The 23752-nt window shown below is 38.4% G+C and overlaps 2 protein-coding genes and 1 pseudogene across 8 annotated transcripts in view; 1 reads left to right on the top strand and 2 right to left on the bottom strand.

The window, feature by feature from the left end:
• The window catches only part of MRE11 (MRE11 homolog, double strand break repair nuclease), a 72304-nt gene extending 71564 nt beyond the window's left edge, over positions 1–740 (bottom strand). Inside the window, exon 1 of one of the 2 annotated variants that reach the window (XM_035009369.1) lies at positions 666–740. The gene's annotated coding sequence lies outside the window, so the exon portion shown is untranslated. Of the gene's footprint in view, positions 1–621 lie in introns of both variants that reach the window. The other variant, XM_035009368.1, reaches the window with a different exon arrangement.
• Positions 741–893: 153 nt separating this feature from the next.
• Positions 894–7044, top strand: ANKRD49 (ankyrin repeat domain 49). Of its 6 annotated transcripts, none has more exons than XM_035009366.1 (3): positions 894–950; positions 3938–4294; positions 5548–7044. In XM_035009366.1, the coding sequence occupies exons 2-3, from the start codon at positions 4037–4039 to the stop codon at positions 6007–6009; spliced, it is 720 nt and encodes a 239-aa protein (XP_034865257.1). In that variant the 5' UTR covers positions 894–950; positions 3938–4036; the 3' UTR covers positions 6010–7044. The 6 variants fall into 6 exon arrangements, with proteins under 6 accessions (XP_034865257.1, XP_034865256.1, XP_034865255.1 ...); XM_035009365.1 differs by lacking the exon at positions 894–950 and adding an exon at positions 986–1438; XM_035009364.1 differs by lacking the exon at positions 894–950 and adding an exon at positions 986–1562.
• Positions 7045–15933: 8889 nt separating this feature from the next.
• Positions 15934–23659, bottom strand: LOC118013531 (annotated as a pseudogene).
• Positions 23660–23752: the final 93 nt, after the last annotated feature.

Here is a 23752-nt window from a genome sequence, read left to right as displayed (position 1 = left end):
AAGGGCTAACAATAGAAAATAGCCTATCTCCAGTACCATCTCAGTTTCACCATTATGATTAAACTATTGGAAACTAATGTTTATTAGATAAATGGACAGAGACACATACAGCAGTTCTGGTTTAGCACACAAAACAACTCTGGATGTGCAGAAATGTTTTAAACAGCATGCACAGGCTACCCTGGAGCGTCGAGAAAATCCCGTAATTGCTGCTCAACCACAGGATTGTTTAAAGGAATGGTTCAGTTTAGGAAAAGAGAAGGGCCCCACCTTTAAAACTAGTGTAAATAAACAGAAACACGTGCTCCGCAGAGAAGCGCCCTGCGCCCGCAAGGCAAGTGGAAATGGCCAAGATATTCCGGGAACCCGTTCCACGTCCGGACTCCCGGTTCCTTCCAGATTCTAAGCCTCAACACACCACCCCCACCCGCAACTGGACAGTCTGAAGCCAGAATCAGAACCCTCTAGGGCTTAGCCGACCGGTCCCATTCTTTCCAGAGAGTCAATCCACTTAGGGCTTCCACCCGGGATCCCACAAAATAGGAGGCGGTACGATTCCTAAATAACCCCACACCTACACTCTCCAAAGCCCCCGCACCAGACCCCCAGGCTATCGTTTACCCGGGAAGAAGGAGGGGGATTCGTGAGAGAAAAAGCAACAGCACCTCGAGAGCCTGCACGTAAGAACCCGCCGGGCCATAAACCTGAATTAGGCGGGAGAGGAGGAAAAAAAAAAAAAAAAAAAAAAAAAAGGGCAACTCATTCTCTCGCGATACCTCATCGATGACGCAGCGCTTCAAGTCTTCTTCGGCTCTCATTGGCTGCCGAATGCCGTGAGCGAGCCGGGAAAGTAGCGGCGTCGCCCCGCCCTCAAGCAGGAGCCAATCCTGAGAAGCCGAGGGACGACCCCGGAAGCGAGGTCCGCGATAGAGATGTTTCCCTTCTTTAAGGTGGGTAGCTCTTGCTTGTCCCGGACCGCGCTCCATGATCCTCTCGCGCCACCTAAAAACTACTGGGCCCTTGGGGGCGGGTCACTTGTCGACCCCGAATGAGCCCGGCAGTTCGGGCCGCGTCGTGGATCCGGGGTAGGGCTGGAGCGGCTTCTGCACTCTTGGCTGTTTGGAAGGCCGCAGGCGCGACTGCGGGCCTGGGAAGTGACCAATCGGTGCCAGAGGGCCGGGACTGGGGGCCTTCTCCCTCACTCCCACTCCCCAGAATTAGCGTATTCTGACCCTTTTTTTTCTCTGCTCCCCCTTATTTTCACCCCTGGATCCCGGGTTCAGCACATCTGTATTGCTTTGTGCTGATAGCAGTAAAATATAATACAGTAAAAAAATAATGTGAAACTTTTGAATTAGAAAACTTGACCTTTTAGTTCCATTGAAGCGTCCCTAATCTAGGGCAGGTTGTTTTATTCCGAAGTTCGGCGCCTTCACCGGTAAAATGGGGTTTATGACCGCATCTGTCACTGAGTTATTTGTGAGGCGTTGACATAGTTTAGATCTCTGTCGAAATCTGTTCTTTTAAACATACCCTATTTCTTCTTGGTTGAGGACCATCGAGTAAGAATCTTAATCGATTTTTAAAAATCCTGAATCGGAGATGCACCTAGGTTTGACTCTTTAAATTAAATCATCTAAAATTAGAAAAGAAATTTTATATGTGAGTTATTGTATCTGGAGCACTAAGTTCAGAATTTATTTTAAAAAGTGGGGGGAGTTTTTATAGAAAGGAAAGGGGAGGATAAAATATGTGCCTTATTGTTTCTGTATTTGATATAATTAAATGAACTTTATGGTATCTGTTCAAAGTGTTTAATGAACTGATGTATGATCATTTTTGTGTTGCAAGGTTCAGGAAATAGATAGTAAAGAAAAAAATAAGAACCCCAATGGGAGTTCCTACATACAGATCACAAATACAGAGAACAAACTGGTGGTTACCAGAGGGGAAAGGGGTGAGGCGATAGACAAAATAGGTGAAAGGTTTGAGGAGGTACAAACTTCCAGTTATAAAATAAATAAGTCACAGAGATGAAAAGCACAGCATAGAGAATATAGTCAACAATACAGTAAGTATAGTCAGTAATACAGTATACTGTGGTGAGCATTGAGTAATGTATAGAATTGTCGAATCACTGTGTTTGTACACCAGAAACTAACAATGTATATCAACAATTCTTCAATAATAAAAAGTGAAAATTCCAAAAGAACTAATAAAAGATAAAGTAATTCCGATGGGTCTCAGTAGACTCTGAAAAGCTGGGAAGAACTTGGAAATCCTTTAGTACGGTCATTACATTTTACAATGAAGTAACAGGCCCAGAGACGCTATTAGTCATAAGTGATAAATTTAAACCTAAGGTTAGTACTTTTGGCACTAGTAATAAAATCTAATGCCACATTAGGATTGAATACTGTTAAACCTGTGAAATTAGAAAGAAATTAGTATCTTAAGGGAAGACCAACTCTGGAACTTCTCAGTAGCCATTCCAAACAAAATCAAGTGATAGGGTTTTAATTAGATTTAATTCTACAAATATTAATGCCCTTTGTATAAGTAGGACATAAATATAAGTTAAATACAGCCTCTATCCTTAAGCTTATAATCTAAGGAAATAATTAGTGCTGAAATAAGACAATAGGTAGGACAAAAAAGGCTACCAGAGAGAAATCTAATTTGGAAGTTCCAAGAAAGAATGGAAGAGAGAACATCTGAGAAGAGCCTTGAAAGACTGGTAGGATTTCAACAAATGTAATCAGGAGCCTGAGAAATAGTATTTTTAAAAGATATTTATTAGTTATTTGCATTTTTAAAAATTGATTAAGATTTAATAAGCTGTGTAACTCTTTAATACTGGTTTATAAATTAATGTGGCAGCTTAGCTGAATTAATGTCACTTCCTTCAAGAAGCCTTCTCTAATCCTTTAGGACTGTGTTCATTATAACCCTCTTGTATACTCATTGTGTCTGGACAGAGTCCTGTCCTTGCACAGTTCATGCTGTTGTTGCCAGTCGCCTCGACTAGACAATAACCTTCCTGAGGTTAAGACATGGACCTTGTTCATTATTGAATCCCAGTGCCCAAAGACTGGCACAGACCAGGCATTCTATTCATATTTGTTGAATGGTGAATGACAGCTGAAATTCAGTTCAAAACAAGAAGCCAACTAAGAACTATAGCTGTCTATCAATGAATGGGACTCCTTTTTAAAGCAGTGAATTTTCTCAAGCTGAAATTATTAAAGTAGAAATAGGATAATTATTACAGATGTTATAATAAAGATACTTGGATTGATGAGAGGTTTGTACAGATTCCTTGGGGCTATTCCGTCTCTAAGAATTCTTTGAAGTAATTTTTTTTTAAAAGATTTTATTTATTTATTTGAGAGAGAGAGAATGAGAGAGAGCGAGTACATGAGAGGGGGGAGGGTCAGAGGGAGAAGCAGACCCCCCGCCGAGCAGGGAGCCCGATGCGGGACTTGATCCCGGGACTCCAGGATCATGACCTGAGCCGAAGGCAGTCGCTTAACCAACTGAGCCACCCAGGCACCCCGAAGTAATTTATTAGAAACTAAAAGTTTTTGTTTCTGCTTTACATCATCTGTGTGTCTAGTTTATAAAAATCGTGAATGTGCCTGTTTTTTAAATTATGGTTTAAAAGCTTTAAGCATTTATCACTCTTAGTATAATACAATAGTATCGAAACCAATAGATTCAGAATAATATAACCATTGACTTAGTAGAATTAAAAAAAAATAAGGAGTTTTAACCATTAAAGGTATAGATAACAAATTTCAGCTCTGGTGTTTAGAGAATGTAAAGACTGCCAATAAAACCAAAAAGTTTAGACAGGGTTTATTGTGTATGTTTGCAAGATTTTGTAATTGATAAACAATTACTATTTTGCTAATAATTTTTGTGTTTGTGTTTCCAGATCTTGATATGGATAAAATAAAGCAGATATAATTCACCTCTAGAAAGATTATTTATACCCTGGCATTTGAAATGTTTTGTATTTAGTGTCATAGTAAAAATGGAAAAAGGGAAAGTAAATGATGATGGAAAACCAGACCCAGAAAATTCTTTGGACTTTTCTGAACACTTTAACCAACTTGAATTGTTGGAAACACATGGACACCTTATTCCCACTGGTACCCAAAGTCTCTGGGTAGGGAATTCTGACGAAGACGAGGAGCAAGATGAAAAAACCGAAGAGTGGTATCAATTGCAAGAAAAAAAGATGGAAAAAGATCCAAGCAAATTGCTTCTTTGGGCTGCGGAAAAAAATCGGGTAAAAAACAAACAAAAACAGTTAAAGAGGAAACCATAATATAGTAGGAAAAGTACTGGATTCAGAGCCAGAAGACCTGTCCCTGAACCTCTATTTAGTTTGTAACTTTGGGTAAATCCTACCCGTTCCTGAACCTCTATTTTCTTACCTATAAAAATGGCCATGATAATACCTGTATCTTTTATACAGGATTTGAGGATCGAATGAGGCAAGGTCCATGAAAGGACATAGTAAGTCACAAAGCATCCTATTGGGTATTATTTGGAAATTTAAGGGATAATTATAAAGTTAGCAAGAAATCACCTATATTTTTAAATCATTTATATTAAGTCATTAAGATCATCCTAGGGACAGCTATCATTTAGAAGAGGGAGGATGGGAATTAACATGTTTTGAATATCAACTATACCATGTGCTTTACTACATTATTTGATTTAATCCTCGTATATTCCCACAAGATAAGTAGCTACTTATCTTCCCTTTTTACAGTTTAAGAAAATGGGATTCAGGAATATCAATTTGCCCAGTATCATGTAAGCAGTATCATCAAATATATTTTTCCCACTCAGCCACTTCTACTTCATTTTACTAAGTTCTTCCATGTCAGTGGTAGTAAATTAATAACTAAAAAGGTCCTGCATTTTTTGGATAACTTTTTCACCCAGGAGCACACTGCATCCCACCAGAGATCCAGAGACCAAACTGAAAATCACTTCCTGAAAACATGTTTCTAAGGTTGTTTTAGTTTGAAGGAGTTGAGCTCCTTAATCTCTAGATTTCCTTGTTACCATTATATTCTTCTGATAAAGAAATTTATTTTTCAAAGTTTTATGCACTATGTATATTGGTGCAATAATCCTGTAGAAAAATCTGTTACCATGTTTTCACTAATGAAGTGTAAAATATTAAATATGATTATAGTCTGTATTATTCATCTAGGACTAAAGCTTATATGCAGTGGGCCTTAATTGGGCCAGGAATAAATGCATGATAGTCATATATTCGATACTGATACGTGATTTTCAGAGAGTCACATTCTTAGAAGAAAGAGTGTGGTTAACACTAACTTGTTCATTCTTAAATCTGTGGCCATCTGCCCCCCAAAGAGATCGTAAATCATTTTTATTTTAAAGTCCTCTGCTACCAAGTTTTTATGGAACTTAGAAAAAATTTAACACCACTAGACAGTTTAATTTTCTTCATTTACTGTTTTGGGTCACGTTGGGTTTTGAAAAGATCCCTTTTCTTCTCAGCTTACCACAGTGCGGAGACTGCTGTCTGAAAAGGCCACTCACGTGAACACTAGAGATGAAGATGAATATACCCCTCTTCATCGAGCAGCCTACGGCGGACACTTAGAGGTGGTGCGCGAGCTGATCGCACAAGGGGCAGATGTCCACGCGGTGACTGTGGATGGCTGGACACCCCTGCACAGCGCTTGTAAGTGGAATAATACCAGAGTAGCTTCGTTCTTACTCCAGCACGACGCAGATATTAACGCCCAAACAAAAGGCCTCTTGACCCCCTTACATCTCGCCGCCGGGAACAGGGACAGCAAAGATACCCTGGAGCTCCTCCTGATGAACCGCTACATCAAACCGGGTCTGAAAAACAACTTGGAAGAAACGGCCTTTGATATTGCCAGGAGGACAAGTATCTATCACTACCTCTTTGAAATTGTGGAAGGCTGCACAAATTCGTCACCTCAGCCATGACGGTTCTAATAATTTTCTTAAGTTTCCGAGTACCAGTGCCTCCTTTGTGTGAGATAGGACATATCCCCATGATAGAAGGTTGACATCAAAAGTTTTACGGTAGAACTCCAGTGGTACACAGTCAAATGTCCTTCCAAGTGACATGCCTAACGTTGATGTCAAAATGTATTTGAAAGTTGTTTGGATACATCTTTACTGATCTATGTGCACTTTGTAATTTTTATCAGAAATAATTTTAACACACTTATACTTAAAAACTTGTAACGGGTTGTACAGAAAACTAATGATATTTTTGGTGCTGATCCAAGAGAAGTGTATTTTTAAATCTCCCCCATCCTGGGTCTTTGTGGAGTATTTAGTATATTGACATGTATTTTTATAAGGCGAGGTAACTCAGAATTCAATTTAAAAAACTCAAGTATACTGGTGCGGTGCAGCCGTCATCTCCACGTCACTATGGCCATTTGCTTTCATTTTAAACCGTAAGAACTGACTTACTCGTGACTTGAATTGTCAGAAGTTTAAGAAAACATTGGAAGAGCTTAGATCTTTGTCTTTTAGAGCAAAGTAGTTAGCTAAAGTGTTTAGTCCGTGAATGTAATATACTGCCTCCGCTACCACAGTTCACACAATCCTGTGGACGGTCCTACCTCACCCTGGTCAACCCACGTGATCCTTCTTCCGTCGGTGAGTCGGCATGACCTTTTACACATGCACACAACTCTACCTTGGTCCAAGAGATCATAATGTATCTGCTCGCCAACTGGTTCTACCTGCCTAATCCTGTTTGTTCAGGGCACTGCTCAGATGGTCTCTCTAGTTCACAGGAAGTGTCGATTTTTCCGAGGTTCTCCTTTTATACAAATCCTACAAAGGCAAAGGGACAAGGGAAAAGGAATTCTAAGAGTGAAGGGATGATGATTATACTGGGGCTAGATTATAAGTGGCGCAAGCTTTAAAAAGCCACAGTGTGGATGGTGACACGAGTATAAATATGAATATTCAGAAAAAAATAAAAGCTTGGAACAACAAAAATGGCACCAATGCTTGTTTTTCTTTTTTTTACCAGCACAGATCTTCCTTGGACCCATAACCTATGTATTCATGGAGCATACATTGATTGAGCAACTACTCTCTCAGTCTCTCCAGCAGGAGTTTCTCACTGACTACCTAGCCTCTCTGACTATTCCCAAAGGGATTTTTCTCAACTTCTTAACACCAGAACTGACATGCTATGGGAAGGAAACTAAACCAATGGGCCTCTTCTTCAGTTATATATTCACCAGTGCTTGTCTTTTTGAGCCAGCTCATATGATCCAATCACTCTGGATTAACTAATAATGTTATTTAATCAAATAGGTGGTTTTCGGGTCAAAAAAAACTGAATCATCTCAGAAAAGTTAATGTATGAACTGAGTTATCATGACAAGTAGGATTCAAGAATTAGGAGAGCTTTAATTATACTATGATCTCTGGCTAGGAGAGCCTCAGGTTCAGAGTATCAGTGTCTACGATGCAAGGGTTTGGCAGAATGTGTTGAGGCCAGGGTGCCTGGGTGGCTCAGTTGGTTAAGCATCTGACTTGATTTTGGCTCAGGTCATGATCTCAGGAAGGAGAGATGGAGCCCTGTGTCAGGCTCTATGCTGGGCGTGGAGCCTGCTTAAGATTCTCTCTCTCCCTGTGCCCAACCTCCCCCCCTGCCAGCACCCCCTGCACATGCCCACATTCACACACTCTTTTTCTCTGTCTTAAAAAAAAAGGCCCAATTTAGGGATACCAAGTGACAGGTACAGCCGACAGGCAGTGACAATAGAATAGGACCCCATCTATCCTAGCAGACTGCTAAACTAGCTACCTGCTTACCTGAAAGTCACAGAGTCCATGGCTCCTTTCTTTGGAATGAGTTGCATCCATGAGTTTATGTAAGCTTTCCACTTAAGTATGGGGCCAAAGAGGCCTCCTTATTTATGATAAGGAGCTGAGATGTGACTACTCCCTTGGTTTCAGGCCTCAACATTCAACCAGAGCTGAGGAGCAAACTCCACGTATAAGCAAAATCTCTTCTATCTCTGAGGGCAGAATTTGTATTGTTTGCTTCCTTTGTACTTTCCTTAGTATTTACTAGTGTTTCCTATCCACAGAAGGCATTCACTAATCATGCTTTTGACTCTTTACTTACCTGTACCTTCCAGTTTGCTTTAAGAAGGCTTAAAAAAAAAACCAAAAAACAAAAAACTCAGTTTGCAAACAAAATTTTCTCTAATCTGGGAGAGTTTGTCCAAAGACTTTTTTTTTTTAATGTTTTTCATAACTCTGGGCTTAATTTTGATTAGCTTATATGCTTAAGGAAATGTGCTTTGTCATTGTTCAAGGAGTGTATCATGATTCACAGGCTCACAGTGAAATGAGTTGGCTTTGCTTTTCTAAATCTTAAATATGCTTCTCCAGGGAGCTTTCTGACCCACAGACTACCACAGTGATGGGATTTAGAGTCTTTATTCTATTGGGTGTAAAAGCATTCATTTATTTCTATTCATTGGTATCTATTAGGACAAAAATCCAAACACCTCCATTCCTGGAAACACTGTTTATGTCATTTTCAAAGGTCCCTTTCAGGCTTCAGAGGTCTCCAACCAAAAGAAAAAGCCCAAGGAATAAGAAAAAAAACAAAAGGATTTTAGCAATTATAAGGACTGAGAGGAAATCAGTTTCTGAGAGAAAATGTGTTTCCTGTATCCAGGGCTGAGAAGCTGAGAGTGGCTTATTTTTTGTTCTGTATACAGCTCCTCAATGCCTATTACATGAGTTCCTCTTTAAATTCATACCAAATTTTTCCCCCTTTCAGGATGAGTCTTACTAATGTTGAGCAAATGGAATAAAAACACTCATATTTGGTTCATCACTGATTATCCAGTCAATGCTCAGATACATCTAAGAGCCATCATTACGAATTTAATGATGTGGCCAGATTTGCCAGTGGATCTCAGAGGAGCAAGATTTGTAGGCTAGAAAATCCGCTTAATGAAATAAATACAAAATCTAAAAGCAAACTGCCACTTAATTTTTTTTCTTCTCTTCATCGCATATGCTCAGCCTTTCATCTCTATTAGTTGTACAGTCTTTGAAAATTAGGCAAACTTCACTGGAGAGTTAATGCAAATTGATAAGGAGCACTGTCTCCTGAGCAGTCACTGGAGTTCCGTTTTCAGACACAGATGACTTAAACAGAGGCAATTTTTAGGAATCAAAAAAAAAAGGGAGGCACCTGGGTGTTTTAGTCGGTTAAGCATCTGCCTTCAGCTCAGGTCATGATCCCAGGTTTCTGGGATAGAGCCCTACATTGGGCTCCCTGCTCAGCGGGGAATCTGCTTCTCCCTCTCCCCTCCCCCCTGCTCGTGCTTTCTCTCTCAAATAAATAAATAAAATCTTAAAAAAAAAAAACACACAAGAAAGTGAACCCGCCCTTCTTTAAAAAATCAGGTGCCTATCCCGTGTTTTCAAACCTCAATTTAATAATTCACGAAGAAAACGTATCCTGATTGAAGGGACAAACCCTAGGACTAAGACACAGCTCTGTTGTGAGAATCATACTAAGACCAGATGCAAAAATCAGATCCTTCAAGGCACATACCAGAAAAAAGCCCTAGAGTTCAGATTTGCTTTCACATGCTTTTGCATGTTTTTTTATTTAAAGATATGCAAAGCCTATAAGAAGAATCAAAAGGGAGAAAAAGGTATTAGGGTCTTCATCCATTCTTTTCATTTTAGTCTGCACCCTTGGACACAATACAACATACAATAGTTGTATGTCAGTGTTCCTCACATTATTGACATTGGAGCCAAGTAGTTCTTTGTTGTGGGGAGCATCCCGTGCCTTGTAGGATGTTAGGCAGCATTCTTGGCCTTGACTTTGTAGATGCCAAGAGTGCCTTCCACTCCCTGTCACCAGTTGTGACAAATGTGTCCAGACATTGCCAGATGTTCCCTGCTGTATATAAGGCAGAAGATTTCATAATTTGGCTAGCCTCAAAGTTGTTTAGCATGTAATTAAATTTTATTTGATGTACATTTTTTTATATTCCAAATATTCATCAGTATACATTCAAAAATTAGATCATCACTGATTCTATTTTAAATTTTTAGTATTTTATTAATGAGATTCTTTGAACACATTCAAAAATTGGGATAAAACATACAATAAGAAAAAGAAAACTCTTCAATACTGAGTATCATTGGTAAAAACAGCCCACTTCCTACTCCCAACTTTGGCTTCTAGGAAACTTACTCCTTAGTTCAGATGAGTTTATTTTTAGGGAAATTCTAACTTCTGGGTATTAGTGGGTATAATAATCAAATCCTGATTTTTAATAGGTTGCACTATTACAACTGTAAATTTTTTATTGCATTGCTGGATAAAATGCTCTTAGGTTGATACACAGGCTTTTTACTTTTAGAAGGGATAAGAAAAGCCAACACCTTCTGTCAGAGAAGAATGAAATGAGGAAGGAGCTAGCAGCTTCCCAGTGTAAACAGCTGAGAAAATAGCAGATAATTTCTTAATGTCTTTACAGATCTAAAATTTTAGTTTGGTACTTAAATATAAAAATAATATCGTATAATTTTTTGGCAATTACTTTCACCTTAAAAATTAATTCCAAGATGAAATGTATCAAAATCAATGTAAAAAAATTTCACATCTGATCATCAGCCTTTCCCAGTCATTTTTTTTTTTAAAGATTTTATTTATTTGACACAGAGAGATAGTGAGAGCAGGAACACAAGCAGGGGGAGTGGGAGAGGGAGAAGCAGGCTTCCCACCGAGCAGGGAGCCCGATGCGGGGCTCGATCCCAGGACCCTGGGATCACGACCTGAACCGAAGGCAGGCGCTTAACGACTGAGCCACCCAGGCACCCCCCAGTCATCTTTTATGTAATGCATGAGTGACATAGTCTCATCTGATCTTATTTATAAAAGTTCTTACATGTCCAAGATGTGATACACCAGACCACTGTGATAATATTAATAGCTAACAATGGAGTGCTTGCTGCGTGCCGTCTCTGCTGTAGGCACTCACTAACATTATCTCATGTGAGCCCCATGATAAACTTTGAGATGCCATCGTACAAGTCTCTTCACTTGGGCTTACGGAGGTTAAGTAAATGACCTATTGTCATGAACTATGTTTCCAGAAAGCTCACATTCAAATACAGCTTTTCATCTGTGGTGTCCTTGAATCTTAATATCCATGTACCACCAATTAGTCTGATAAATAATCACAACAAAAATTCCATTTTCTTTCAAATTATTTTATTAGCTTATTTACAGTAGTTTTTGGGGACATAAAAATTACCCTTATTAGGAGCAAATTGCATTTTATGGCATAAAACATTAAGCAATTCCTAAGTCATAAGAGCCAGAGCAATTTTTAAAAAGAACAACAAAGCTGGGGGATTTATACAACCTGATTTCAAAACTAACTATGAACTGGCAGTATTAAGACAGTGCGGTATTGGATAGACACGTAGATCAATAGGAAACAAGAGACTCTGGGAACAGATCCAGATATAAATGGTCAATTAATTTTTGACAAAGTTGCCAAGGGTTGCAGTAGGAAATTCTCTTAAAGAAATAGTGCTGTGTTCCAACTGAATATCCATTTGGGGGAAAAATTAACTCATTTATAGACAGCAGAGCAGTGGTTGCCTGGCAACAGGGACAAAAGTTGGATTGCAAAAGGGCAAGAAGAGTCTTTCAGAGGAGATGGAAATGTTCTATATCTTGTTTGTGGTGGTAGTTTTGCAGATGTATACAACTGCCCAAGTCGTTGAGTTGTATTCTTTAAATGGAATGTAGGTTTTTGTACATAAGTTATACTTTAATAAAGTTGATTTTTAAAAGTAGGTATCTAGAGATGACTAGTTTCATCCTTGTGTTATTTTCCATAGCAAGCAAGGGGCATCTGGAAACCTCTTCACTGAATTCTAGGGGTATAACTTTCTGGATGCTGCAGAGTCCTGTGAGTCGGAGAAGAAGAAGAAGAAGAAGAAGAAGGAGGAGGAGGAGGAGGAGGAGGAGGAGGAGGAGGAGAAGGAGGAGGAGAAGGAGAAGAGAGAAGAGAGAAGAGAGAAGGAGGGGAAGGAGGAGGAGGGAGGAGGAGGAGGGGGAGGAGAAGGAGGAGAAGGAGGGGAAGAAGGAAGAGGAGGAGGGGAAGGAGGAAGAGGGGGAGGGGAAGAAGAAAGAAGAAGGAGGAGGAGGAGGAGGAGAAGACTTCACCAATTCATTGGAATTTTACAGTCCCAAGCAAAAAGCCCTTTATAACAGGAAGGAATATTTTCTCCATTAAATGATAGCATAGGAAACAAAACAATTCCCCTAAAATTAGTCCATTTGACAGCATTCAACAAATTTGAAAAGATGGCTTAGTTACTAAAAGAAGGACTTTGCTGGCTTTTTAAATAATTTAGATGAGGACTGTTAGAATCTAGAATAGGAAACCAAAATGGTTACAGCATCTACTTCTCTGAAGAAAAAACAATAGCATTAAACATCCATTGCTTTATTCAATTGCCCTGTTTACTAAGCAGAAGACAGACTGAGGGGACTTCTGGAGATATGTTTAAAATCTGTAATATTAAATACTGATTGTGAAACTTAATCCATCTAGTTTTTACTAATATACCATTAAGTAATACAAAGCAATATATTAACTCCGGTAATATATTAAGTTTTTATTTCTTTGCTAAAGACTGTATGTTTTTACATTAACTATAATATTTAACTTTTTACAAGAAAAATGTTAAATATTTCTTGGGGTTTGCCTCCATCTAGTGGACATGTTGGTCTTTTACATTTAATTGAAAAAAGTATAAGCATCCTGGTTTGGTTGTTCATTTTTAGTTTTTTGGAATTAAAAAAAGTAAAGAAAAATGGTAACCACAATTTCTAGATAGAATGGTATGTATTATACTTATTTTCATCAGAAATTGATTCCCGAGAAGATTTGAGGTGGTACATAATTAAAAACACACATATATAATAAGAAGAAATAGAAAATCAAAAGCCATTTAGGAGGAAGACGGAAATAAACCACCTAAATTAATATGGTCACTACAATTGACAATTATCCCCAAGATTTTTGATATTGGAAACAAAAAAGAAAAGAAACCAGTAATTGCATAATTCTTTATCATGTGATCAAAGTGCACCACATTGCTTTTTTAAGAATAAAAATATTTCCAGACTAATTTTTTTCTAACTAAAATATGCTTCATTTTTGTATAACTCTGTAGCTGTATAGAAAACAGAGGAAAGTTCAGAAATCTTGGTGAATTCTACAAAGTGAACATACCCATGTAACCAGCACCCCAAAAGTCTACTTTGTGATCTTTCTGAGCTCCTTCCAAGGTAACCATCACCCTAAATTCTATCACCATCATTTCATTTTGCCTACATAAAAAGAACTGTTTATTGTAATATTTTTGTGTTTGCTTCATGCACTCAACCTTACATCTGTGAGATTCATTCATATTTTTGTATGTACCAGGGGTTTTCCCCTTTTCATTGCTGTGGAGTATTCTTTATATGAACTACAATAATGTATTTTTTGTTGTCTTTTGAAGGGCCTTTGAAATGTTTCCAGTTTGGAGTTTTTACGAATGGTGCTGGCATCAACATTCTAGGATATGGTTTGGGTGTACACAGTATACGTTTTTGTATACTTGTGTCCTAGCGTTAGGACTGCCAGGCAATAGAGTATATTTATATTCAGCTTTAATAAAAATTGCCAAAACTATTTTCCAAAGGGGTTGTACCAATTTTCACTCTGAGGAGCAAGAAATTAGAGTTCCAGTTGCTCCATATCCTCCCAATCCTTTTTACTGTCACCTTGTTTGTTGTTGTTGTTTAGATAGCTATATATATTTTGTCATATACCTGGTGACCATATATGATGGAGCTGTTTCTAGACTCTATTTTGTTCTATTGATCTATCTGTCCTTCAGTACCACAGTTTTAATACTGTAGCTTGATAGTAAGCTTTGCTATCTGGTAGTGCAAATGTTTCAACTTTGTTTTTTTGTTTTGTTTTGTTTTGTTTTAAGATTTATTTATTTGAGAGAGAGAGAATGAGAGAGAGAGCACATGAGAGGGGGCAGGGTCAGAGGGAGAAGCAGACTCCCCGCCAAGCAAGGAACCCAATGTGGGACTCAATCCCAAGACTCCAGGATCATGACCTGAGCCGAAGGCAGTTGCCCAACCAACTGAGCCACCCAGGCGCCCTGTTTCAACTTTGTTTTTATTCTTCAAGGTTGTTTTTGCCATTCTTGGCCCTTTGCATGTACATTTCAATATGAGAATGTCTTTGTAAGTCTCTATTTTAAAACAATTGAGATTTAGATTGGAGTTACATTACAGATCAGTTTGAGGAAAATTAACATGATTATAATATTGTATTATAAATCCTTTTAATTTATTTTTATCAAGTTTTTTTAAAAAATTTTAATTCCAGTATAGTTAACACACAGTATTATATTAATTTCAGGTGTAACAATATAGTGATTCAAGAACTCTATACATTAAGCAGTGCTCATCATGAGTGTACTCTTTAATCCCCATCATATATTTCAGCCATCACCCCCCCCAATTCTTGAATATAATTTATTTATTTACTTATTTTTAAATTCAAGTTAGTTAACACATAGTGCAGTATTGGTTTCAGGAGTAGAATTTAGTGGCTCATCCCTTACATATAACACCCAGTGCTCATCCTAACAAGTGTTCTCCTTAATGCCCATCACCCATTTAGCCCATACCCCAACCCACCTCCCCTCCAGCAAGCCTCAGTTTGTTCTCCATATTTAAGAGTCTCTTATGGTTTGCCTCTCTCTCTGTTTTTGTCTTATTTTATTTATTTATTTATTTTATTTTTCCTTCCCTTCCCCTACGTTCATCTGTTTTATTTCTTAAATTCCACCAAATTCCATATATTTGTTTTTCTCTGACTGACTTATTTTGCTTATCATAGTATTTATTTGTTGCTGTGTATAAATTTATTTTTTAAATTTATTTTTCCTTGGGATGCCTGGCTGGCTCAGTCGGTTAAGTGTCTGCCTTCGGCTCAGGTCATGATCCCAGGGTCCTGGGATTGAGTCCCACATTGGGCTCCCTGCTCAGCGGGGAGTCTGCTTCTCCCTCTCCCTCTGCCTGCCACTCCCCCTGCTTGTGCTCTCTCTCCCTCTCTCTCTCTCTGGCAAATAAATAAATAAAATCTTTAAAAATAAATAAATAAATAAATTTACTTTTCCTTATTGACTGTGTCCAGTGACCTTAATAGAATTATTCTAATAGTTTATCTGTACATTCATTTGAATTTTCTGTATGTAAATCATGTTGACAAAAAATAACAGTTTAATTTCTTCCTTTTTCTTTCTTTCTTTCTTTTTTTTTTGAGAAAGCAAACATTTCCACCTTTGGCAGACTGCCAAGATGATGCTTTATTGTAGAATTTATGAAGCCACACTTTAGTAACTTGCACATTTTATTAAAATGAATCAGAAAGAAAAGCAAAGGATAACAATACAACCCCGTATCTCAAAACTTTCTAGATTTTTTAGTGCAAGAAATGCTGTATCACTGAAGCACTTGAGAATCATCATGAAATCATAGCAAAAAATGTAATCAACTCAGAAGGGGTAATAAAAAAAGAGAAACAACCAGAGAGGCACACAGATTTTTTTTTTAAAGGATTTTTATAATATATTGAAAAAAACCACAAAATAAAAAAGGGATCAATCAACATACACCTCGGAAGTCCTTTCAAGGATCTCTGCCGCACTGCCCCAGGCCGCTGACGCCCCTTCCGGCTCTGCTCAGCCTGCAGCTCATTTAAGGATCATCAGAGATGACGTATGCTCTGGTTCTTAAAATCAGACTCGTTCCGCCAAATCCAAGACCCTGAACTTATCCAAATTGTGGAAACAGGCTTCTACCACCGGCCCACTAAAATACCTCCCATTCAGATCAACAATAGCTTTAATTGCTGATTCAACCCTCTCAAATTCTAAAAATATTCCTACTGTTTCATCATCAGGGGCACTAGGAATTTCAAAACATCACACATTTTCCAATTTCGCCATATTTTTCACACTCATCCGTGGTTTCCACTTCCAAGTCTTCATCTGCCTCTCCTGCACCAACCCTGTCCTTAGGAGGACCACTTTAGTAGGACACTTAAGTATTTCAGTTAATGGATTTGAATCTGACTTCTTGGATGCATCTTTCTCTGTGGCATCACCCATAATGATCTTGCCTCCTTGCTTGCTTGTCTTCTCCACTGACAGTGCTGTGCAGAGCCCACACTCGTATTTCCCAAGACCATGGCCTTCCCGGAAGCCCTACTTCTGCATGATTTTAGGTGCCAGCCATGTTGTCAAGGAAGGAGTTGCCAGGTCCATTCGGACATCTGGGTCTGTCTTGTTCCTCGTATACTGGGGGAGGAATAGCAGCTTTGGAAGACTGGGAGCGAGGTCTTGAACCTCTTCCTAAGGGAAATCTCAGGGTAACTCTTGGTCTTTCTCTACAAGATAAGTGGGTGGCGAAATGGCAGCTCCACCCATACTTCTTTTCCGCTTCTCTCGCTTGTAATCTTCATCTTCATCAGAATCTGGATCGGGGATGCCTGGGTGGCTCAGCTGGTTAAGCGACGGCCTTCGGCTCAGGTCATGATCCTGGAGTCTTGGGATCTAGTCCAGCATCGGGCTCCCTGCTCAGTGGGAAGTCTGCTTCTCCCTCTGACCCTCCTCCCTCTCATGCTCTCTGTCTCTCATTCTGTCTCTCTCAAATAAATAAATAAAATCTTTTTTAAAAAATTAAAAAAAAAAAAAGAATCTGGATCTGGTTGCCTAGAAAAACCAATTGCTTCAGGTCTGTCCTTATGCCTCTTTTCTCTCTCCTATTTCTTTTTGTCTTTCCAGCTCCCGCTGTCTCTGTTGTTCCTCTCTTTGGTGCTTCACTACTTTCTCATAATCATTAGGAAACACGGGATCATATTCATCAGCTAAAGGAATCAAAACTTCTCCTACAGAAAATCCACTGGGAACAGGATCCTTCAGGCCAGCTGCAACATGTGGGTGGGTGGGGGTGTCTATGATCTGCTGGTCACCTGATGAGCCGCTTCACTTTAGGTCGATTACTGGGGCAAATACTGTACTCTGTTTTGTTCTCTGGCTCTTCAATTGATTCTCAAACGTTAAACCAACCTTGCATTCCTAGTACAGTCACTTTATTATATGTGCTAACTTTTTTTGTTAACATGTTGGGTTGTTTTGCTAATATGTAATATTTAAATCAATCTCCGTGAGGTAGATTGACCTATATTTTTACTTTTTTGGGTAATGTTCTTTCAGATTTTGGTATAAAGGTGAGCTGAGAAGCGTTAACTTTTTTTTTCTAACTCCTGGAAGAGCTGGATAGGATTGGTGTTATATCTTTCTTAAATATTTGGAAGAATTCAGTAGTGAGACTTTAGGTTTTCTTTGTGGGACAGGTTTCAATTTGAGCTCAAGATCTTTAATAGTTCTGTTTCTATAATTACTTCTATATAAAGGTTATATTTCTTCTGGGCCCATTTTGGCAAGTTGTGTTTTTTAAGTAATTTGTCTGCCTCATCCAAGTTGTCAAATTTACTAGCATCAAATTATTCATAATATCTTCTTACTATCTTTTTAATGTCTATAAGACATTAAGGAATCATTCAATAAACATATATGAAGTGAAAGAACAATGCAGAAAGAAGTGGAGCTGCCTGGGATAAAGGAGCACCTGCGCTGTCTCCAGGAAATCCCTTGGGTCCTATGGAACTAAATGTTCTCTAGGCTTCTCACTGCTCCAAAGTTTTATGACTGTGCTGTTCAACTAGCAGTTAGAAATACAGAATTGGAGTCAGGATAAAGATCGAATCTGGAGATATTTAAAAGGCCCTGCATCTTAAGGTGATAATTAAAGTGTTGGAATTGAACAAAATAGCAAAAAGAGAGAAAAGAGCAAAGAGAGAACTTGAATGAATGTCTGCATTGATGAATTTGGAATTCTGAAAAGAATGGTGACAGCAATGGGGACATGACCACGAGAGAGAAGTAGCCAGAAAGCCAGGAAAATGGACAGTTTTGGAAACCTAGAGGAGACTGTCAATAAAAATGGGGCATAAAACATTGTCAAATGCTATCAGAGAGGTCAAGAGACATGAGAAAGCATGGCTTGACTTGGAGAGGTACTTGGAGACCTTTAAGAGACTAAATTCAATAGTGGTGAGAGTGGAAACAGAATATAGGAAATAAAAAAAGTGAATTGGGTAAGCAACTGGAGACCAAATATTGTCAAGAAAATAGGCCACAGAGGAAAAGAAGTAGAATAATATAAGCTTGGGATATTTTGTATGGTCAAGGGAAGGATTTTATGTATTTTTGAATAGAAATGGAACAATCAGTATAGGGATAAGGAAAGAAAAATCAATATACAGAAGATAGATAATAGAAATCTGAAGGAGTTTCAAGTAGAAGGGAAACCTGTAGAATGGGACAAAATATTTGCAAATCATATATCTGATAAGGAGTTAATATCCAGAACATATAGAGATATTTGCTCATCCACGTTCATTACATCAATATTTACAACAGCAAAGAGGTGATGAATGTCCATTGACAGATGAATGTAGTATATATATATAAAGAAATAAAATGTAGCATATACATAAAATAGAATATTATTAAGCCTGGGGCACCTGGGTGGTTCGGGAGGCTAAGTGTGCAACTCTTGATTTCGGGTCAGGTTGTGATCCCAGGGTCCTGGGATGGAGCCCTGCATCGGACTCTGCACTCAGCAGGAATTCTACTTCAAGATTTCTGTCCCTCTTTCTCTGCCCCTCCCCTCCTCAAACAAATAAATAAATCTTTAAAAAAAAAGAAAATTATTAAGCCTTTATAAAGAGGGTAATGCTGTCACATGCTACAATAGAGATGAACCTTGAAATTATGCTAAATGAAATAAGCCAGTCACAAAAAGACCAATACTATATGACTCTACTCATATGAGATATCTAAAGTATTCAAATTCATAGAAACAGAAAGTAGAATGGTTCTTGCCAGGGGCTGGGGGAAAGGAGAAATAGGAAGTTGGTGTTCAATGGGTGTAAAGTTTCTGTTTTGCATAATGAAAAAGTTCTAGAGATCTGTTAAACAACAATGTAAAGATACTTAAAAATGGTTAAGGTGGTAAATTACAAATGTTTGTGATTGTCCAAATACCCTAAATGGTCTCATTGATTGGTTTTACAAGTAAATGTTATAATACAAATTTATAAAATAAATATTTTAAAAAGATAATTGACTATTTGGTTAAGTGTCTGACTCTTGATTTTCTCAGGTCATGATCTCAGGTGCCTGAGATTGAGCCCTGCAATGGGCTCCGCACTCAGTGCAGAGTTTGCTTAATATTCTCTCTCCCTCTCCCCCTGCTCCTCTCCCGACTCGCACTCTCTAATTATTAAATAAAATCTTTTAAAATAAAGATAATTGGGGCACCTGGGTGGCTCAGTTGGTTAAGCAACTGCCTTCGGCTCAGGTCATGATCCCGGAGTCCTGGGATCGAGTCCCACATCGGGCTCCCGGCTCAGAAGGGAGTCTGCTTCTCCCTCTGACCCTATCCCCTCTCATGCTGTTTCTCTCTCTCTCTCTCTCTCTCTCAAAAAAAAAAAATTAATTAAAAAATAAATAAATAAAATAAAATAAAGATAATTGACTATTTAAACAACAATGATAACAATTTTTACAGAGTTTACAACATCTAAAAGTAAAATATATGTCGACAATTATATAATGGCTGAGGGGAGAAATGGAAGTTTCTTAAACTATACATAAAGAGGTATATTATCTCTTGAAGGTAGAGCATGAAAAGTTAAAGACATATACTGTAATCACTAAAGTGACCACTAAAATAGCAAAACAAAGAAATATTGCTAACCTTCATGATAAAAGCACTCAACAGATTAGGAATAGAAGAGAACTTTTCAACCTGATAAATGACATCTATAAAAACCCAAAACTAACATCATACTTAGTGGTGAAAGACTGAATGCTTTCCATCTAAGATCAAGTCAAGACAAGGATGTCTGTTCTCACCACTTCTATTAAACATTGTACTGGAGGTTCTAGCCAGAAAATAAAATAAAAGGCATCCAGATTGGAAAAGAAGTAAAAGTATCACTATTTGCAGATGACATGCTCTTGTATATAGAAAATCATAAGGAATTCACTGAAAAAACTATTAAGACTAATGAGTTCAGCAACACTCCAGAATATAAGATCAATATACAAGAAATCAATTATATTTCTAAAAGGACCAATGAGCAAACTGAAAATTAAGTTAAAAAACAATTTTATGTACAAAACTATCAAAAAGAATAAAATACTTTGGAATAAACTTAACAAAAGTGCAAAACTTTTGCTCTGAGAACTACAAAACATTATTGAAAAAAATTAAAGAAGCACTAAATAAATGGAAAGACATCTTATGTTCATGGGTCAAAACACTTATTGTTAAGATGATAACATTCTCCACATTGATCTACGGATTCAGTGCAATCTCTTTCAAAATTCCAGGTAACTTCTTTACAAAAATCAATAAGCTGATCTGAAAATTCATATGGAAATGCAAGGAACCCAGAAGAGCCAAAACAGTCTTAAAAAAGAAGAGAGTTGGAGGCCTCACACTTTCTGATTTCAAAACTTACTAGAAAACTGTTAATCAAGACATGTGGTACTGGCATAAGGATAGACATATAGATCAATGGAATAAAATTGAGAATCCAGAAATAAACCCTCACATTTATGGGCCATTGACTTTTGACAGGGGTGTCAACACAATTCAGTGGAGGAAAAAACAGTCTTTTCAACAAATGGTGCTGGGAAAACTGGATATCCACATGCAAAAAAATAAAGTTAGAGTCATACATCACACTGTAATGGGATACAAAAATTAACTCATAATGGTCAAAGACTTAAATGTAAGAGCTAAAACTATAAAATTTTTAGAAGAAAGCATATAGGGGGAAAAAATCTTCATGATATTGGATTTGGCAGTGGTTTCTTGGATGTGACACCAAAAGCAAAAGCATTAAATGGAAAAACAGATAAATGAGACTACATCAAAATTAAAACTTATTGAAATCAAAGGACATTATCAATAAAATGAAAAGGCAGCCCATGGAATAGGAGAAATATTTACAAGTCATACATCAGATAAGACATTAATACTCAAAATATATAAAGAACTCCTACAACTCAACAACAAATAATCCAACAAGCAATATACTTGAATAGACATCTCTTCAAAGAAGATATACAGATATCCTATAAGCATATGAAAAGATGTTCAACATCACAGTCATTGGAGAAATGCAAATCAAAACCACAAAGAGATACCACTTCATACTAACTAGGATAGTTGGCTATTATTATTATTATTATTATTTTTAAAAAAGGAAAGTAACAAGTGTTGGTAGGGACATAGAGAAACTGGAACCCTTGTACATTGCTGTTGGGAATGTAAAATGGTGTAAACACTTGAAAAAGTTTGATGGTTCCTTTAAAAGTTAAACATGGAATTGCCACATGATCCAGCAATTCCATTTTTAGGTATGTACTCAAAAGAATTGAAAGCAGGAACTCAAATAGGTAACTTGTATGTCAGTGCTCATTGTTGCATTATTGGAAACCGGCAAAGGTGGAAACAACTCAAACATCCATCAACAGATGAATAAGGAAATGTGGTATGTCCACACAATGGAATACTATTCAACTTTAAAAGAATGCAGTTCTTATATATGCTATGACATAGATGAACTTTAAAAACATTATGCTAAGTGAGGTGCCTGGGTGGCTCAGTCTGTTAGGCATCCACTCTTGGTTTCAGCTCAGGTCATGATCTCATGGGTTGTGGGATGGAGCTCCATGTCTAGCTCCATGCTCAAGGGGGAGTCAGCTTGAAAGATTCTCTCCCTCTGCCCCTCCCCCCTCTCTCTCTTAAATAAATAATCTTAAAAAAAAATTATGCTAAGTGTAATAAGCCAGACACAAAAGGTAAAATACTGTATGATTCCACTTATATGAGGTACCTAAAGTAGCCAAATTCATAGAGACAGGAACTAGAATAGAGGTTATCAGGGGTTAGGAGAGGGGGAAATTGGGAATTATTATTTAATGGGTACAGAGTTTCTATTTGGGATAATGAAAAAGTTCTAGAAATGGAGAGTGGTAATGGCTGTATGAGTATACTTAATGCTATTGGACTGTATGCTTAAAAATGGTTAAATTTTATGTGTATTTTACCACAATAAAAATAAAGCAGTTAGACCCTCAAATTCCCCATTCTGAGCAGCTAGATGGCTGATAATGAAGGAGAACTAAATCCTTATCTTTCAAAGTAGGAAATCAACATATGATACCTAAGATTGAAAACATAACACATCAAAATAAACATTTTGCTATACGGTCGTAAATACTCAATTACCAGGCCAGAGGTGTGAAAGAGGTTGCTTCGGCGGTGAAATGGAGGCAGATGGGGTTGCCTGTATTTGGTTACAAGTTTGTAGAACCATAACCCTCTGTAAAATAATGCATTTAGCCTTTATAAAATTAACAACACGCCACAATTTGTTAATGACTGCAAAAACAAACAAGAGCAACCTCCTGCTCCAAATCTCTAGATTTCCCCACTTGCTATTCAAATCAAACTTTTCTGAATTTGATTTTTCTCATCTGTAAAATTAGTTCTTAGATATAGATTGAAATAGATCATGAATACAAAAGTGCTTGAAAACAAGAGTTGTTTAAAAACAGCTTGATCAGGGCGCCTGGGTGGCTCAGTCGTTAAGCATCTGCCTTCGGCTCAGGTCATGATCCCAGGGTCCTGGGATCGAGTCCCGCATCGGGCTCGCTGCTCGGCAGGAAGCCTGCTTCTCCCTCTCCCACTCCCCCTGCTTGTGTTCCTGCTCTCGCTATCTCTCTCTGTCAAATAAATAAATAAAAATCTTAAAAAAAAAAAACAAAAAACAGCTTGATCAGGGATGCCTGGTGGCTCAGTCGTTAAGCGCCTGCCTTCGAATCAGATCATGATCCCAGAGTTCTGGGATCGAGTCCCTTATCGGGCTCCCCGCTTCTCCCTCTGCCTGCTTCTCCCTCTGCCTGCTGCTCCCGCTGCTTACACACACTCTCTCTCTCTGACAAATAAATAAATACAAAACCTTGATCCAAAAGTTTGGGATCCTCAGCATTCACTTATTAGATCACGTTGTGTGTAGAAGGGAGTGGGGCACGAGGAGCACAACGCTGTGTGGAACTAGCGACCTTACCTTGCACTCACCTGTCTAGTACCTGCTCCCACCTCTACCTGTACCAGGTGGTGATCTATTCTTGGGCCATGTGACCTCGGACAATTTCCGTAGCTTTTCTGAATCTCGGTGTCCCTACCTGGGAATAGCAAAGCTACTCCTGCGCCGTTGGAGTGAGAAACGACCTTGAGATTGGGCTGTTTGGGCCGGGGGCGGGGGGTAATTTAAGGGGGAGAGGGGTGATCGCAGCTCCCTACCTTCAGCTCCATCCCGGGCGCGCGGGACCCCTGGGGCCTGGGAGCCGCAAGCTGCGAGCGCCAGGGTCAGCGAGGATCCGCAGTTACTATGGCAACCGGCGACGC

Source organism: Mirounga leonina, unplaced genomic scaffold (assembly GCF_011800145.1).
Source record: "Mirounga leonina isolate KUSES-001 unplaced genomic scaffold, KU_Mleo_1.0 Mir_153, whole genome shotgun sequence".
NCBI lineage: Eukaryota > Metazoa > Chordata > Mammalia > Carnivora > Phocidae > Mirounga > Mirounga leonina.
The sequence above is the reverse complement of the archived record's forward strand: the minus strand, read 5'-3'. Positions and strand labels throughout refer to the sequence as shown.